The 17,522-nt window shown below is 42.7% G+C and overlaps 2 protein-coding genes across 11 annotated transcripts in view; one reads left to right on the plus strand and one right to left on the minus strand.

Moving 5' to 3' along the window:
• Positions 1–16,483, minus strand: part of pctp (phosphatidylcholine transfer protein) — a 148,036-nt gene extending 131,553 nt beyond the window's left edge. For 6 of the 7 annotated variants that reach the window (XM_069929650.1, XM_069929648.1, XM_069929646.1 and 3 more), the window contains exon 1: positions 16,397–16,483. Coding sequence is in view for 1 of the 7 variants with exons in the window: in XM_069929649.1 (XP_069785750.1) it covers positions 16,397–16,414 (18 nt within the window). In the remaining 6 variants the exon portion in view is untranslated. The remainder of the gene's footprint in view (positions 1–16,396) is intronic. The other variant, XM_069929649.1, reaches the window with a different exon arrangement.
• Positions 16,484–16,576: 93 nt separating this feature from the next.
• LOC138759377 (monocyte to macrophage differentiation factor-like) overlaps positions 16,577–17,522 on the plus strand; it is a 31,718-nt gene continuing 30,772 nt past the window's right edge. For 2 of the 4 annotated variants that reach the window (XM_069929654.1, XM_069929657.1), the window contains exon 1: positions 16,589–16,669. Coding sequence is in view for 1 of the 4 variants with exons in the window: in XM_069929653.1 (XP_069785754.1) it covers positions 16,638–16,669 (32 nt within the window). In the remaining 3 variants the exon portion in view is untranslated. Of the gene's footprint in view, positions 16,670–17,522 lie in introns of all 4 variants that reach the window. The other 2 variants (XM_069929653.1, XM_069929656.1) reach the window with 2 other exon arrangements.

The following is a 17,522-nucleotide window of genomic DNA, read 5'->3' on the forward strand; positions in this document are numbered from 1 at the left end:
TTTGGGAAACCCTGCTGTAGAGGATCAAGAGGATCTCTGAACATACAAATGCATGGGTTTAACCTGCAATCTGTCTTAATCAATCAGAAAAAAAATCAGTCTTCTCCATGTGACAAGCATTACCCCATCACCATTCAGCTACTCACTATTCATCAGCAAATTGCATCATTACGTGAACCAATCACGTAACCAGGTTCCCCTTTCCTCAGGCATTGTTCTTGCATGTCACCTGATCTGGGGAAACTCCAGGCTGATGGAGCCCCTCACTTCTCTATATATTTACAACCCTCTGCAAAACAGCAAGGCACACCCTTACTTCCACACTATTGCTCTGAATCAATCATAGACAATCTTTTTGAACACAGTGTGCAAAAGCCTAGGAACCTTCAAGTTGTTGAAAATTACATGGTCCAGAAGCACAGTGTCATAACACGAAAGCAAAGCAGCAAAATGGACTTTGCTAAAATTTCCACTTCTAATTTTAAGCTACTCAAAATGTCGTGAGAACATCCTGTCATCTCAGACGTGTCACCCTAATGCAAGGCTGAGTATCATAAACCTTTAATCTGAATACTATAAACATCTTCAGCAATGCAGCTATATTCCAACATACCTTCGATAATACCAAGTGTTTGCAGGAAACAATTTAAAGCTCCATTAAGATTATTTACTCTTTCGTGCCCATATATGCTAACATTACCTATTAATCCAAATAACTCTGAATATGTGCAAGACAGAATATTTTGGGTTTGATAACCCTTTTCAAGCGTATATTATAAACTGAGTTTATCATACTATTTCAATTATTTTCATGGAATACATAAACGATACAGAATCATGGAAATTTTAGAGCAAAAAAGGACCAATTCTGGTCTGTCAGCCATAGGAAGGAAATCAATGATTGGAAATGGTGCAAAGGAAATTCACTAGCGTGTTGATGGGACTGCAGGGGTTGGATTCCCTGGACCAAAAGGGAGTGAGGAGTGATCCTGCAGTAGGTCTCAGCATTTTTCTTTCCACTCACATACCACTTTAAGTATTCCCTATGCCATAGGTGCTCTGTGATTAGTAAGGGATTGCTTAAGGTGGTATGTGGGTGGAAAGAAAACGTTTGAAAACCACTGTTTTAATCGTACCTAATTGACTCATGATGTGCAAGGTTTCATAACTCCAAAGAAAGTGGCCCAATGATAACTTTTCTCAAGCAAAATATTTCAGTAACAATTGGGTATTGTAAGGTAAAACATCATGAGATGGGAATGTGTAAGGAGTTACCCTGTACAGGGCTGTAACAAGATGTGAATGCATCCTTGTACTTACAAGATAAGAGAGACATTGATGGATTGAGAGGCAGGAAGCTAGCAGGGAAAGGATAGCAACAGTTTTAGTCATTGGACAAGTAATGATATGATGATGTTCTAAGCATGTATCCAAGGGTATAAAAAATCACCATTTTGCTGATAACGGCAGAATGCATTCTCCGACTAACATGGTTAGTTGCAAGTGTTACAATCCGGTAATAAAGAACAAAGAACCCTGATTTCGACTCAGCCTGGTGTTTGTCTCACTCATTCATGAACAAAGCAGACCTAACAGTATAGAGCAGAGATTCTCAACTTTCCCTTTCCACTCACATCCCACCTTAAGCAATCCCTTACTAATCACAGAGCACCGATGGTACAGGGATTACTTAAAGTGGTATGTGAGTGGAAAGAAAAACGTTGAGAACCACTCCTCTAGAACTTAAAAAAATCACGAAGAGCATGGATAAATGAATTTCATTGCCTTTTTCCCAGGATAAATTATTCTAAAACTAGAGGGCATAGGTTTAAAGTGAGAGGGGAAAGATCTGGGAGGGACATGAGAGGCAATTTTTAGTCTCAGACCCCAAGTCATCAAGTTTATTATCATCTGATTGTACAAGTACAACCCAGTGAAACAACCATCTCTGGTCCTCAATGCAAAACAGGCAGACTCACAACCAGACATAACACACATACAAACAATGCATATGTAAGACAAGTATTTCATCTATACAAATAAATAAATAGATAGAGTTTGTTTCTTTTTTGTACTAACTGGATGGTTAGTACAAGCATTTCCTTTGGTTGTTCACCATTCTCACTGCCTGTGGGAAGAAGCTGTTCCTCAGCCAGGTGGTGCTGGCTCTGATATGCTTGTATCTCTTTCAAAAAGGGAGCAGCTGAAAGATGCTGGATGTGGGGTGGAAGGAATCCTCAACGATTTTGCATGCCCTCTTCAGACAACAATCTCAGTAGATCACGTCAATGGGGGTTGGAGGAAGAGGGAGACTCCAGTGATGCTTTCTGTTATTCTTCCAGACCTGTGGATTGACCTCCAATCCATTTCTCTGCAGCAACTGTATCACACTGTGATGCAGCTGGCTAAGATGCTCTTGATGGAGCTCCTATAGAAAGTTGTAGAAGGTTGGCATAATCATGGCTGGTAGCCTTGTCCATTTCAGTCTTTTCAGAAAGTTCAGTCATTGTTGTACATTCCTAACAAGTGAGGAGATGTTGTCTGTCCACGATAATTAAGTGAACTCCAAGGAACTTTGTGCTCTCCATTCTCTCTACTAGAGTTGTTGATGTGTAATGGAAGGTTATCATTCCTGGTCTACCTGAAGTCCATTATCATCTCCTTTGTTTTGTCCACATTGAGACTCAGGTTATTAATCAAACACCATTTCATGAGATTTTCCACCTCTTCTCTGTAGTGCGACTCATCCTTGTTGCTGATGAGGACAACTACTGTTGTGTCATCTGCTAACTTCGTGACACTGTTGGGAGTTGGACCTTGCGATGCAGTCGTGGGTCAGTAGCATGAACAGGAGCAGGTTGAGCACACAGCCCTAAGGTGCGCCAGTGCTCAGCGTGACGGTGTTCTAAGTTCTGCTATCGATCCAGACAGACAGTGGTCTTTCCGTTAGGAAATTCAGGATCCGGTTAGAGAGGTTTTGAATCCCAATCCCAGTGAGGACAGGTTCTCCAGTCTGTCCAGAAGGGAAGAGTCATTGACCTTAACTCGCAAAGTTGACTTGTGACCATTATAGTCTTGATCCCTTGCCATATGTGCCTCGTGTTGCCAGTATCACACAGCTATCTTTGGATCTTCTGTGGATATTCCAGCATTGCCTTCCAGAATGAATGGGAGAATTCAGCCGTGACTGATCATAGTACCACCCTACACCCAATCCCGAAGGCAGCATCACAAGCTCTGAGAAGGGCCCAGATCTCTACATCCAACCACGGTTTCTAGTGGCCGCCTCCCTGAAATAGCTCTAGTTCATGGTCTCAAAGCAGTTTTGTAGCGCTGCTGTGACCCCCCTCCCCACCCCCCAGCAAAATGATCTAATTTGTTTTGCCAGCAGTCTGTACATCGGGGTTAGCAGGACAGATGTATGATCCAAGTAACCAAGATGGGGTTGAGGTGTAGAAACGTTGGTGTACACCCAATCTAGGGTGTTTTTTCCTCTGGTGGTGAAGTTCGCATGTTGTTAAAACCATGGTAAGAATATTTTCAGGTTGGCCATGATTGGAATGAAATGCCAGAGCAAACTGTTGATGCGGGCACAACAGCTAGATTCAAAAGATATTTGGACAGATTTATGGATGGGAGGGGCATAGAGAGATATGGACCATATACAGGCAAATGGGATTAGCCCAGTATGCCAATTTGGTTAAGGGCAAAAATGGGACAGGAGGCAACTCTGCCAGATAATCCCAAAAAATACAGAAAGGGAAAAAGGGAACCCCTCTGGAATCAATGTGGTCAGCATTGTGTGGAGCCACAGGAGAAAGACAGGATCCTCAACAAGTAGTTCTCTGATGCTGTCAAGCTGGAGAGGGTGCACAAAATATTTATGATGACATTGCAAGGGCTTGGGGACTATGGAGAAGTTAAGCAGGCTAGCTTTATTCATTGGAGCACAGAATGATAAGGGTGATCTCATAGAGGTGTACAAAATCATGAGAGGAATAGATAGGGTGAATGCAAAAAGACTTTTGCCCAGAGTAGGGGAAATCATTAATTAGAGGACATAGATTTAAGGTGAGGGGAAAGAGACTGATAACTGGAAGGTAACTTTTTTTTACACAGAGATGCTGCGTGTATGGAGAAGAGGCCTATTTTTGGCTTAAATGCAAAATTGAACCTAAGACCTAACTTGTAAAAACCCATTTTCACCAAGACAATTAGATTAAAACTAAAAATACTGGTAATACAAAAAAACAGGAGATAATGCAATATGCTCAGCAATGAAAGTAAATAGAAAAGAGGTAAATGTGTTGTGTAATTATTGATTCAGCAGGATGAAGTTACTTTAATACACATATTTATGAAGGTTTATTGAGTTCATTCAGAAAGCTATGAGTTAAAATGTGAATCTGTAGAAATAACAGACTGTCTCCTGTGTGACAGGGACGGTTTGGTCTTTTGCAATCTGGAATTTAAATAACTAAATACCAGCTGAGCTCTTCAATCCCCTTGAGTTCTTTGCAGCATTCTACAATTACACAGGGGAAAGTTGATCTCTAAACAGACTTCCTACATACAATTCCTTAATGATCCCTCCCAGATGGGTTTCATAGAACATTATAGCATAAATACAAGCGATTCCATCAATTTATTCAGCACTGCTGTTCCTCAAGTCTAATTTAATTTTCTTGCTTGCTCCCCTCTCAACTCCCCTACCCCCTCATTACTCTTTAACAATTCTTTGTCTAAGCAATTATTTAATTCCAAAAAAATCAATGGTTTCTGCTTCAAGTGCAATTGTGTACTCTTATCTGGTGTCAGGTATCAGTCCTAGATCAATTACAGTTGTTCTCTCTCCCTCTCTCTGACCTAAGTCATGGGTTCAAACACTACTTCACAGACTTCGGCATATACATACATTTCATCTGGAAGAATGAGGAAGAACTGTAGAACAAACAATATAAGTCTAATGGCAGATTAGGTATCACGACTGTATACAGTTCCCTCCATAATGTTCGGGACAAAGACACTTTTTTCATTTATTTGCCCCTCTGCACCGCAGTTTTTAATTTATAATCAAACAATTCACATGTAATTAAAGTTCTATGATGGCTCCAGAAGAAAATATTTCAATTAAGGGAATAAAATTGAGAACTGGGTTATTCTCTTTATGAAGAAGTGATTAGAGAGGACCAGTAGAAGTCTTTCTTGGTTTAATTTTTGCTGCAAACAGCAACATTTTGTTCCAGATTCCATCCATCATCTAAAGTCTCTTGTGTCTACCTTTGGTTAAAAAAAATGTTGACAGGTTTAGATCCAGTGATTCTCAACCTTTTTTCTTTCCACTCACATACCACTTTAAGTAATCCCAATGCCATCGGTGCTCTGTGATTAGTAAGGGATTGCTTAAAGTGGTATATGAGTGGGAAGAGAAGTTTGAGAATCACTGCTCTAGACCCAAATGTTACTGAAATATTTTGCTTGAGAAAAATTGTCATTGGCCCATTTCCTTTGGAGTTATGAAACTGTGCACATAATGAGTCTATTAGGTACGATTAAAACAGTGGTTTTCAAACTTTTTCTTTCCATCCACATACCACCTTTAGCAATCCCTTACTAATCACAGAGCACCTATAGCATAGGGAATATAATGGGAAGAGAGGAGGGAAATAAAAATTGGCTTGCCTGTTTAAGGCATTCTGACTGTGGTCAGTGACTTGTAGCATTCTATAGGGATCAGCTCTGGAACCCCTACTCTTTGTGATTTTTTTAGAAATGACCTGGATGAAAAAGTGGAAGCATGGGTCAGTAAGTTTGCAATGATACGAAGGATGGAGGTTTTGTGGATACTGTCTATCAGTTGTCACAAAATATAGACAGGATACAGAGTTGGGAAGAGAAATGACAGATGGAGTTCACTCCGGATAAGTGTGAAGTGACAATAATTGGAAAGTCAAACGAGAGTGGAGAACATGGTCAAAGGCAGGATTCTTAACAGTGTGGAAGAACAAAGGGATAATGGAATTCAAGTCCATAGATTGAGAGATGAGTTGATAGGGTGGTTAAGAAGACAAAAGGTGTGCTGGCTTTCATTAATAGAGGGACTGTGTTCAAGAGGTGTGAGATAATGTTGCAGCTCTATAAAGTCTGATTAGACCACGCTTGGAGTATTGTGAGCCGTTCTTGATGCCTCGTTACAGGAAGAATGTTGAAGCTTTAGAGAGAGTGCAGAAGAGATTCACCAGGATGTTGTCTGGAATGAAGAATGTCTTATGAAGCAAGGGTGACCGAGTTGGGGCTTTTCTTTTTGGTGCGACAAAGAGGAAACTGAATAGAGGTACACAAAATTATGAGAGGCTTAGATAGGTTGGACAGTCCATACCTATATCAATGCATTCCAGGCACCCACCACTCTGTGTAAAAAAACTTTTGCTGACATCTCCCATAAACTTTCTTCTACTCACCTTAAATGGCTATTCTCTGTTATAAGTCATTGCTGTCCTGGGGAAAAAGATGCTATCTGTGTTTCTCATAATTTATACACGTATTCTAAGTCACTTATTTTCCTCCATCACTCCAATGAGAAAAGCTATTGTACATTTTAATCTATATTGTCAAACATGGGAATGGGCAAGAACCTCCTTCTCTAGTTTCCTGCTTAATTGAGGACCGTCATTTAAACACAGGATTGCAGACATTTGATCTGATCCTTTTGTGGTAATGTTTCAAATTCATTTATCGTCACATGTACTACGATGCAGGGATAAAGTTTTATCTTTCTGCCACAAATGTTGCCTCGATAATAAATGTTTTCCTCCATTCTTTATCTGATGCTCATAGAACCACCTATTTTTTGGCATATTTCTTCTGGCATTTCTAGTCAATTACTTTTGAATGGTGGTATGCTGATGGTGTGGTGGCTGGATTCACATTATGGGTCAGTCTACCTGAGGGTCATTTTGGCTAGGAATCATGGGCATTTTACTTTGCAGTAGAAATGTGAAAATTTTTAAAAATAAGCATTTACTGGAATTCTGAAATAAAAAGGACAATGTTGGAAACACTCAGCATATCAGGCAACAATTGTGGAAAGAGAATGAGTTAAAGCTTCAGGTCACAGAACCTTCATTAGAACTAGCAAAGACATTTAAAAAATTTAGTTGCTAAGACGGTTGGAGGAATGGATAGAACAAAGGGTATATCTGATAGGGTTATGCCAGGTCAATTTTTAAAATTTTATAATGGACTTTATTCACAATAAAAGTCAAAGAAAAACAGTGCAAACTCTTTTGACATCATTAATGTCATATTTATATATTTCATTACTGTACACAGTAATGTTACTCGCCTTGCTGTTGTTTGTAGGGCTTCCCTTCTGGCCTCAGCCCCTCAATGCCCAGGAACAGAAAAGACTCTAGAGTGTGGTCCTTCACAACAAACCCTTTCATTGACTGCATCATTTCTCAGTGCATCCCTCAGCAAGCACTCCTGTAGCCTGAATGTATTCCCTCACTGACATCTGACTGGGCTGAAAGACCAACAACTTCAGGCAGACTAAAGAGCATCTTTCACTGAGTTGATAATCATTCAGCAGCACTGGATGTCTGTCTCTGCATGTGATCCTAAAAACAGCCCATAAATTAGACTCCATTGTTATGCTTTTGTGGTGGATGAACCATGACAAGGACCTTTACAATCTTCTCCACACTCTCAGCAGATCCACAGCCTGCAGTCTGTCTCCACAGTCTGTTTCCTCCTGATTGCAGCCATCTCCGGGACAATGTACATTGGGTAACAAGCAAAAATGGTGGTGCTGCTGGATCCACTGTGGCAACAGCTGATGTGGACCTGCTAGGAGCAAGGGAGCACAGATGCAGCGCTCCTGAGGGGTCCAGCCACTCAGTCGACTACATTGGGTCCACACAGGGTTTGAATGGCCCATTGAGGGAATTGACAGTGCTTTTAGTTGAAATCCCATGTCTGCGGGTCTGCACCCAAAATGACAGCGCCTATTAATCGGCAGCAACCACGAGGGGCTAAGGACTCCAGGGAAGCAGAGGACTGGAGCAAGGCACCAGAGGACAGGAAGATCAGGTGTGACAGATTATGTTTTATTTTATATTATGTATAGATTTGTTTTTGGAAGATAGATTGTGGGGTTTTAGTTAGGTTACAAACAGGTACAACAGATCTCATTTTAAAATGCAAGAATTATACATAAAGTGGTGCCCACAAGTTTACAAATACAATTGACTCCTGTGCTGAAGATTTTCACAACGAGGTGCATAATAATTAATTGATTTTTGGAGTCAGCAAGCTGTTTTAGCGGAGTGTGCTGTTTTAGGAGGGTCATGTGGTTTTGCAAGCAGAGAGGGTCAAACAAGTTTTTCTCTAAGTGTGATACAGAGAGAGAGAGTCTGCTAGGTTTCTGTAGTGGCTTTGGAAGCTTGTTTGAAACCCTATTTTTAAGACAGGTTGCGAGTTCAGCCTATTCAAAGCCCTTGTGGTCCATACAAAAGGAGATGGCTGGCTGTATAATGTTTCACCTGAGATAAGGGAAACAGAAAAGGAACCCTGTGGTGACCTGAAAGAAAGAGGTTATCATCTGGAAAACCATGATGGAGCAAGTTTCTTCGGCAAGACACTGAAGTGGCTGATTGGAAGGAATCAATTTGTGTGTGTCCAACAAGCAACAAATCTCTTTCTGAAAATCAACAAGAGCCTTCTTGAGCAGTAACCACTTACCTTTCAAGCACCAAAGCCTGGTGAAGATTCATAAATGTTCAACTCTGTGCACAGTATAAGAATTGCCTGATACCGGTGAACTTGGAGGAGTGAGAAGTGAGATTGGACTGTGAATCAAAGAACTTTTCTGAACTTATATACATTACATACATGTGCGCTTAGTATTAGAAGGGGGTTGTTAATAGTAATAAGTTAAAGTTTGATCCTGTTTTTATGTTTAAAGAAAATTAAAAGTAACTCTTGTTTAAGTAACCAGTTGTCTTGGTGAATTTTCTATTGCTGCTGGGTAACATGGGCACTGACTGCGGAGAAGTGGAGGAGATTACCTGCGGGGACGGTAACCACTGCGGCGAACCAGTGAGGGAGCTCTGTGGCTGAGGGACCAGTGCATGCAGCGGGCTGCTGGCAATTAGAGGCAAGGAACTGCAGAAGCTGTGGGCTGCTGGAGACTGCTGTTGGGCTGTGGACTGCTGAAGACTGGCTTGAACTGGCTGGAGGGGTACCAGGTATTGGAACTGGGATGCAAGGAGATGTCAAGGGTGCTGAAGGGTTCCTCACCGTATTGTCGGTTTGGATCTGGAGCTAGGATTGCCAAATGGTTTGGACTGGACTCTGGATGATGATGGGGGCTGCAGAAGCACTGGAGGTGAATCTCTGGACACTCGGTGACTCTGGGGGACTCTCCTTTGCTTCTCTCTCTCTGACTCTGTTCATACATAAGACATTAAAATAGATACTTAGGCAATTCCTGCTGGTGGCAAATCTATTTGCCTTGCAGCAGGCAAAAAGAAATTTCATGTAATATGACTGTTTCATTTCTCTGATAATAAATTGAATCTTGAAAGCTATTACAGCACCAGTGACCCTGGTTCGAACCTGGTGTAGTCTGTAAAGAGTTTGTATATTCTGCCTATTGCTTTCGGTGCTCCGGTTTCCTCCCACTGTTCAAATGTAAAGGGGTTCTAGGTTAATTGGGGTGTTAGGGCTTATGGGACAAAAGAGCCTGTTATCGTGCTGTATTTCTAAATTTAAACATTCATACATTACATCACATGCAACCCCAGATTCTTATTCTGTGGGCCAAGCAAAATTTCTAATTACAGATAACTTTATGTACTTGAAACGAAACTATAAACAAATTGAGTGTACAAATACAAAAGTATAGATTTACAGTAATAAATAATGATCAAAGTCCTTATCTGAGCCTCTGAATTAGTCAACTATTCCTAAACCTGAAGGTATAATACTGTAACACTTGTACCTCCTTCCTGATGACAGCAGGGAGGAAGGAGTATGGCCTGGGTGGTGTGAATCCTTGTTATTGCTGCTGATCCAGGCAACGTTCCATGCAAATGATCGCCTCTTTACATTGGTTCCCATTCCCCTGCGAAGCTAGTTTAAACCATATCCCCTCCCCCACCAACAGCATTAGCAAACCTCCCTGATAGGATTTTGGTTCCCCTCGAGTTCAGGAACAATCCTTCCTACTTGTACAAGTCACCCTTTTCCAGAAAAGGTTCCAATGATCCAAGAACTTGAAACCCTAAACCATCTCTTCAGCCACAAATTTATCTGCACTATTTTCCTGTTCTGACCTTCCCTATCTCATGGCATCAGAAGTAATCCAGAGATTACCATCTTGGAGATCTTGCTCTTCAGCCTCCATAAACTTATTTTGCAGGACTTCTACCCCACACCTGCCTCTGTCATTGGTGCCAATAAGTACCACAAACTTTGGCTGCTCACCATTCCCTTTATGAATATTCTGCATCTGTTCAGACATCCTGGACCAGAGCACCAGGGAGTCAACACAATATCCCGTTATCTCTTTTGTGGCTACAAAATCTCCTATCGGTCCCCTTGATTATTGAGTCCCCGATAACTATTGCTCTACCTGACTTCATCCTTCCTTTCTGAGGCTCAGAGCCAACCACAGTGCTATTGGTCTGGCTGCTACCTGCCCTAGATAGATCCTCCCCCTCAGTAGTATACTTGTTACTGAAGGAAATAGCCACAAGGGTACCCTGCACTGATAACCTATTCCCTTTCCTGTCACCCAGGTACCTTCCTCCTAGATGTAATTGCATCCCTGTAACTCCATCTATCACCCTATCAGCATCCTGAATGATACGGAGTTTATGGAACTCCAGTTCCAATTGCCTAACACAGTCTGTAAGGAGCTGCAGTTTGGTGCACTTCTCATACATCTTGGAGTTTTGCTAATTAGTTGTGATGTCAAACAATAGTTTGACCACCGCCAGTGGGCTGATAACGCCTCAAACCGTGCATCTTGGCGCCTCACAGTTTGGCGGGCAGCAACCTCCTTTGAAGAAGACCGCAGAGCCCACCTCACTGACAAAAGGCAAAGGAGGAAAAACCCAACACCCAACCCCAACCAACCAATTTTCCCCTGCAACCGCGGCAACCGTGTCTGCCTGTCCCGCATCGGACTTGTCAGCCACAAACAAGCCTGCAGCTGACATGGACTTTTTACCCCCTCCATAAATCTTCGTCCGCGAAGCCAAGCCAAAGAAGAAGAGAAACAATAGTCAATAAGAACATCTTTGCTGTCCAGGTGTTCCAGGGTTTTGTGAAGAGCCAGTGAGATGGCATCTGCTATAGATCTGTTGCTGCGGTAGACAAATTGGAATGGATCCATGTCGCCACTCAGAAGAGCTCAAAACACTTCATCACTATGGATGTGAATGCCATTGGTTGAAAGTCGTTTAGGCAGGATACCACACTCTTCTTGGGCACTAGTCCTCTCAAATGTTAACATTGGATTTTTCTCCTTACTACTGACTCAACTGCAAGTTAACCTTTATGAGTCCTGCACAACAATTTGACGATCCTTTGGAATTCTGCTTTCTGAATTCTCTCCCAATTTAGAAAATGGTTGATTTCTTTATTCCTTCTATCAAAGTTCATGATCTTGCACTTCCCTATTTTGTATTCCATTGGCCGTTTCTTTGCCCATTCTCCCAACCTGTCCAAGTCTCTCTGCAGACTTTCTGCTTCCTCAACACTACCCACTCCTCTATCTATCTTTGATCATTTTGTCTTCATTCCTGTATGGCCTCACCAAAGCCCATCATTATTTGCAAAAACCACCATTATCATAGCACACTCATCATCATATAATAAAGGCTAATATGTTGTGTGTGGCCACTAGCTTGCTGTCACAGCATGTTTTCTTTCAGTGATTTGAATATAGAACCAAACAGCATCAAAGGCCATTTACTTGCATGAAGAAACCACAAGCAGGTTAGACAAAGGAGATGCAGTGGATGTTGTATATTTGGATTTTCAAAAGGCCTTTCTTTGATAAGGTGCTGCATGAGGCTGCTTAACAAGATGAGAGACTATGCAATGACAGGAAAGATACTAGTGTAGCGTCTGCTGCAGCAGCACTACAGAATAAAGAGACGTCCACACTATGCGAGGGTGAACCAGTAACTGACTTTATTATTTGAATTCCTCACGCTGTGCACAAGGGAACACCCAGTGACGTGTGCACCGGCTTCCAGAAGTGATATCAGTGCGTTGTGGCATCACTCCCTGGCTGGCAGTTCGCCACCCAGAAGCAGGAGATACCCTGGGCAACACATGGCATCAACTGCGGGCTTCTTCTCAGGAGGGAAGGGGGACCCGCATATCTTGAGTTGGCCGACTTAGGTAGCGACTCAACCCATCTAACTGCGTGGTCACTCAGTTCACTACACTAGCATGTTTAGAGCAATGGCTGATCGTCAAAAAAAGAGTGGGAATAGTCACTTCTTTTTACACTGTATGTTAATGATATGGAGTTCAGAATAAAATAGGTTTACAGATGATACAAAAGACAGGTGGAGGGCAGGTAGTCATGAGGAAATGGAGAGGCTGCAGAGAGACTGAGAACCATAGAACATTACAGCACAGAAATAGGCCTTTTCAGCTCTTCTAGTCTGTGCTGAACCATTTTTTTTGCCTAGTCCCTTTGACCTGTACCCTGCCCATAGCCCTTCATATCTCTCTCATCCATATACCTGTCCAAATTCCTCTTAAATGTTAAAATTGAGCCCACATTTTACCAGTACAGCTGGAAGCCTGTTCCACACCCTCACCACTCTCTGAGTGAAGAAGTTCACCTGAAACTTTTCTCCTTTCACTCTCAACCCACAACCTCTGGTTTGTATCTCACCTACCCTCAGTGGAAAAAGCCTATCTACATTACTCTGTCTATCCCCCTCATAATTTCAAATACCTCTATCAAATCTCCCCTCATTTTTCTACACTCCAAGGAATAAAGTCCTAACCTGTTTAACCTTACCCTGTAACTCAGTTCCTGAAGTCATGGCAATATCCCAGTAAAGATTCTCTATACTCTTTCTATATTGGTATCTTTCCTGTAGTACTCCAAATTTGGCCTCACCAATGTCTTAGACAACTTTACCACAACATCCCAACTCCTGTACTCACTATTTAATTTATGAAGGCCAATATGCCCAAAGTTCTCTTTACAACCCTATCCACCTGTGACACCACTTTCAGGGAATTATGTATCTGTTTTCCCAGATCCCTTTATTCTACCACACTCCTCAGTGCCCTACCATTTACCGTGCATTTCTTTCTTGGTTTGTCCTGCCAAAATTAGTCTGCATTAAATTCCATCTGTCATTTTTAAGCCCATTTTTCCAGCTGGTCCAATCCCTCTGAAAGCTTTGAAAACCTTCTTCGCTGACCACAAAACTTTCAATCTTAGTCTCACCTGTAAACTTGCTGATCCAATTTACCATATTATCATCCAAATCATTGATACAGATGACAAACAACAATGGTCCCAGCACTATTCCCTGAGACACACCACTAGTTGCAGGCCTCCAGTCTGAGAAGCAATCATCCACCACTACTCCCAAATGGCCATTGTTGATCCAGTTCACTACTTCACCATGAATACCTAGCGTCTGAACCTTCCTGACTAACCTCCCACATGGGACTTTATCAAAGCCCTCACTAAAGTTCATGTAGACAACATCCACAGCCTTTCCTTTGTCAACTTTCCTGGTAACCTCCTTGAAAAAAACACTACAAGATTGGTTAAACATGACCAACCACAAAGCCATGTTGACGATCACTAATCAGTCCATGGCTTTCCAAATAATTGTATATCTGATCTCTTAGAACATCTTCCAATAATTTACCTACGACTGACGACAGGCACATCAGCCTATAATTTCCAGGGTTACTTTTGGAGCCTTTTTTTAAACAATGGAACAACATGAGCTACCCTCTGGCATCACATCTATGTCTAAGGACATTTTAAATATTTCTGCCAGAGCCCCTTCCTGATCTCATCTTTAATTGAGATGCAACCAACCTCCCAAACTTTCCTTCTAAATTAATTAGGAGAATAAGCAAAGAAGTGGCAAATGAAGTACAATGTTGGAAAGTGTTTGGTCATATCCTTTGGAGAAAGGATAGTTCAAAATTCAGAGGTGCAAAGGGACTCCCTTCATGCAGGATAGCCTTAAGGTTAACCTCCAGGATGAGTTGGCAGTGAAGAAGGCGAATGCATTTGTTGGCATTCATAGAGAGGAAAAAAGAGATAAGAGCAGAGATGTGATGTTGAGGTTACACAGGGTACAGCTTTGTGCTCCTTAATGTGCTGGCATTAGAGAGGGTTCAGAGAATTTTCACAAGAATGATTCCTGGAATAAAGGGATTAGCATGACAAACATTTGACAGCTCTTGGACTGGACTCTTTGGAGTTTAGAAGAATGAGGGGGGCCTCATACAATGTTGAAAGGCCAGGAAAGAATAGATGTGGCAGATCTGTTTCCAATGGTAGAGGAATCAAGCACAAAAGGGATTTAAGGGTGTCTATTTAAAACAGAGATGTAGAAGAATTTCTTCAGCCAAAGAGTGGTGAATCCTTTGAATTTGCTATTATGCCCTATACTCTTTCTTCCCTTCTCCCCTAGCCTTTCTATTCAGGTACCTGCTGCCTTTTACTCATACCTTGAAGAAGGACTCAGGCCTTCTTTACTTTCTATTGGCACTGCAGGGCCTGCTGAGTTCCTCCAGCATCCTTGTGTTTTTACTATATCTCATGGCAGTTCTGACAGTAAATCACATTTTCCCATAACTCTGTAAACCACTTTCTTTCAATAAAAGTGACATCTCGTTCTGCTTTCATATTATGAAATGAAACAGAATTAAATTTAAGAAACATTGGTCTGAATGCAAAAACACAATGCTGGAGAAACTCAGCAAGTCAAACAGTGCACTTTATACAGCAAAGATAAAGATATGTAACCAATGTTTCAGGCTTGAGCCCATCATCAAAATATAAGCAAAATGTAGGCAGGAACCCAAGTATCAGGCGCCTGTAGATTTTGCTCATGCATTGATGAAGAGCTCAAGCATTGAATGTTGGTTATGTATCCTCATATAACATTACAGCACAGAAAACGGGCCCTTCTCATCAGTGCCAATTGATTATTGTCTAGTTCCTCTGAACTGAACACAGTGCATACCCCTCCCATCCATGGGCCCAAATTTTTCTTAAATGTGCAAAATAAGCCTACATTCACCACTTCAGCAGGCAGTTCATTGCACACTCCCACCACTCTATATGGGAAGCTCGCCCTAACGTCTCTCCTAAACTCACCATTAATCCATGTCCTCTGGTTTGCATCTCTCCTACCCTCAGTTGAAAAAGTCTACCTACATTTACTGTCTTTATCTTCTGTAAGGTATACCTCTCTCAAATCTCCCCTCCTTCTACACTCCAGAGAATAAAATGCTAACCCTGTAACTCAGTTTCTCAAGTTCCAGCAATGTACACCTGAATCATCTTTCTCTTACAATCTTATTGATAATATTCCTATAGATACATAACCCAGGCACCTGCCTATATTTTGCTTGCACCTCGATGAAGGGCTCAAGCCTGCAACGTTGGTTATGTATCTTTATCTTTGCTATTGACATTTATTTTGGGGGGGGGGGTTATGTTACAAAAGTGCGAATCACTCCCCCCAAGGGACACCTACTAGTGTTATTTGACCTGAGAACCAGACCATTCGGGGGCCCCACATGATCTGGTTTCATGCGTCCAGAGCTAACTGAACCCGTCGCCCGCACCCTGCATGTATATATCATAACATCCCAGCGACCCACACACCATGAGGAGGGCAATGTCGGCGAGCACAGTGCAGGACACTTCCAGAGCGTTGAGCGCTGATGAAGATCTTGATAGAAGAAACCCATGGTACCCAACAACCACTGGCTCCTGCTTCACCCCACGCACATCCCAGCCAATGTTCTTCAAAAATTCCAGAATGGGCTCTTGGATCACTATACTTCCGTACTTTCAGGTCCTGAGTCCCTCTCATCCGATTTTCTGAGGGGACGGCGACATCCATCACCACTGCAACTGAAACGTTGGAAACAACAAGGTGCACTTTGACCTGCTAAGTTTCTCCAACGTTGTGTTTTTACCTCAACCACAGTGTCTGCTGTGTCATGTTGTTTTACAACTGATCTGAACATAACAGTATAAACGAGTGAAAAGAATCAAAAGTTGAAATTTGTTCACCCAAATAGACATAATTGGCAATATTTATAGTCTCACATGAGGGGAGTATGCCCCAAACTTGAGCCAGCGCTCCAGTACCTGAGTGCCGACAACCATTCCCGCTCCTTCACCAACATGGCGGTCGGTGGGAAGATAAACTGACAGTCCCGCACGCTCACACACACCTCGACCGTTAGTGCGCACGCGCAGGTCCTCCCGCCAGTGAGCGGACTGCGCAGGCGCCCGGCACATTGCAGCAGACATGCGCAGTGTGGCAGGCACCAAGTCTGGAGGCAGCGGAGTCTCAACGGAACGGGCTGGGCGGCGAGTTGTAGACACAATGGGCTACTTCAACCCCATGTCACAGATCAGGTAGGAGGTCATCCGCCCTCCAGAACCTCACCTCCTGTGGGGCAGGGCGGTTACGGGAAGGAAAAGGGCTTTTGCAGGGGAATGGGGGTCCGTTGGAGAGGATGAAGGTGAAGGGGAGATATCCGTGGTGGGAGAGGGGAAGGAAAGTGATCTGTGGAGGGAGAGGGGAAGGGGAATGATCTGTGGAGGGAGAGGAGAAGGGGAATGATCTGTGGTGGGAGAGAGGATGGGAGCTGCCCTGTGGTGGGAGTGGGGATGGGGGCTGATCTGTGGTGAGAGGGGAGTGATCAGTGCTGGGAGAGGGGAAGGGGAGTGATCTGTGGTGGGAGAAGGGGGTCAGAGAAGGAAGGTTGAAACAGTCGTGTGAAGTGATCTGTTGTGCAAAGGCAATATGATCTGAAGCAGAGTGGAGGGGGGTAGGAGCAGCGTGAGGTTTGTGGGGCTTTCAATGTAATGGCCTGGACAAAAGGATGCAGTTGAGCAACAAGATTCTGTAAGCAACACAGAGAGACACAAAAGCTGCAGATGCTGATATTTTGAGCAGACAATGAATTGCTGGAGAAACTCAGCAGGTCAGTAAGATCTATGGGTAGAAATGGTCAGTCATCGTTTTGAGTAGAAACTCTTCATCATGATGAAGGTAGAATAGGTGAAATTCTATGTATAAAGAGGGGAGAAGCTAGGTGAGGTTCCCAGAAGTGATTTGGTAGAGAACAGAAGGCGGGAGCAAAGGAGAAACGGGTAGCGGGAGTAACCATTCAGCAACAGTGGTGGAAACAGTGGAATCAGATGAGTGTCGGGGGGATACCTAATATTAGAAAAATCAGTGTTCATGCAGTTATGTTTAAGGCTG

This window comes from Narcine bancroftii, chromosome 3 (assembly GCF_036971445.1).
Source record: "Narcine bancroftii isolate sNarBan1 chromosome 3, sNarBan1.hap1, whole genome shotgun sequence".
Classification (NCBI taxonomy): domain Eukaryota; kingdom Metazoa; phylum Chordata; class Chondrichthyes; order Torpediniformes; family Narcinidae; genus Narcine; species Narcine bancroftii.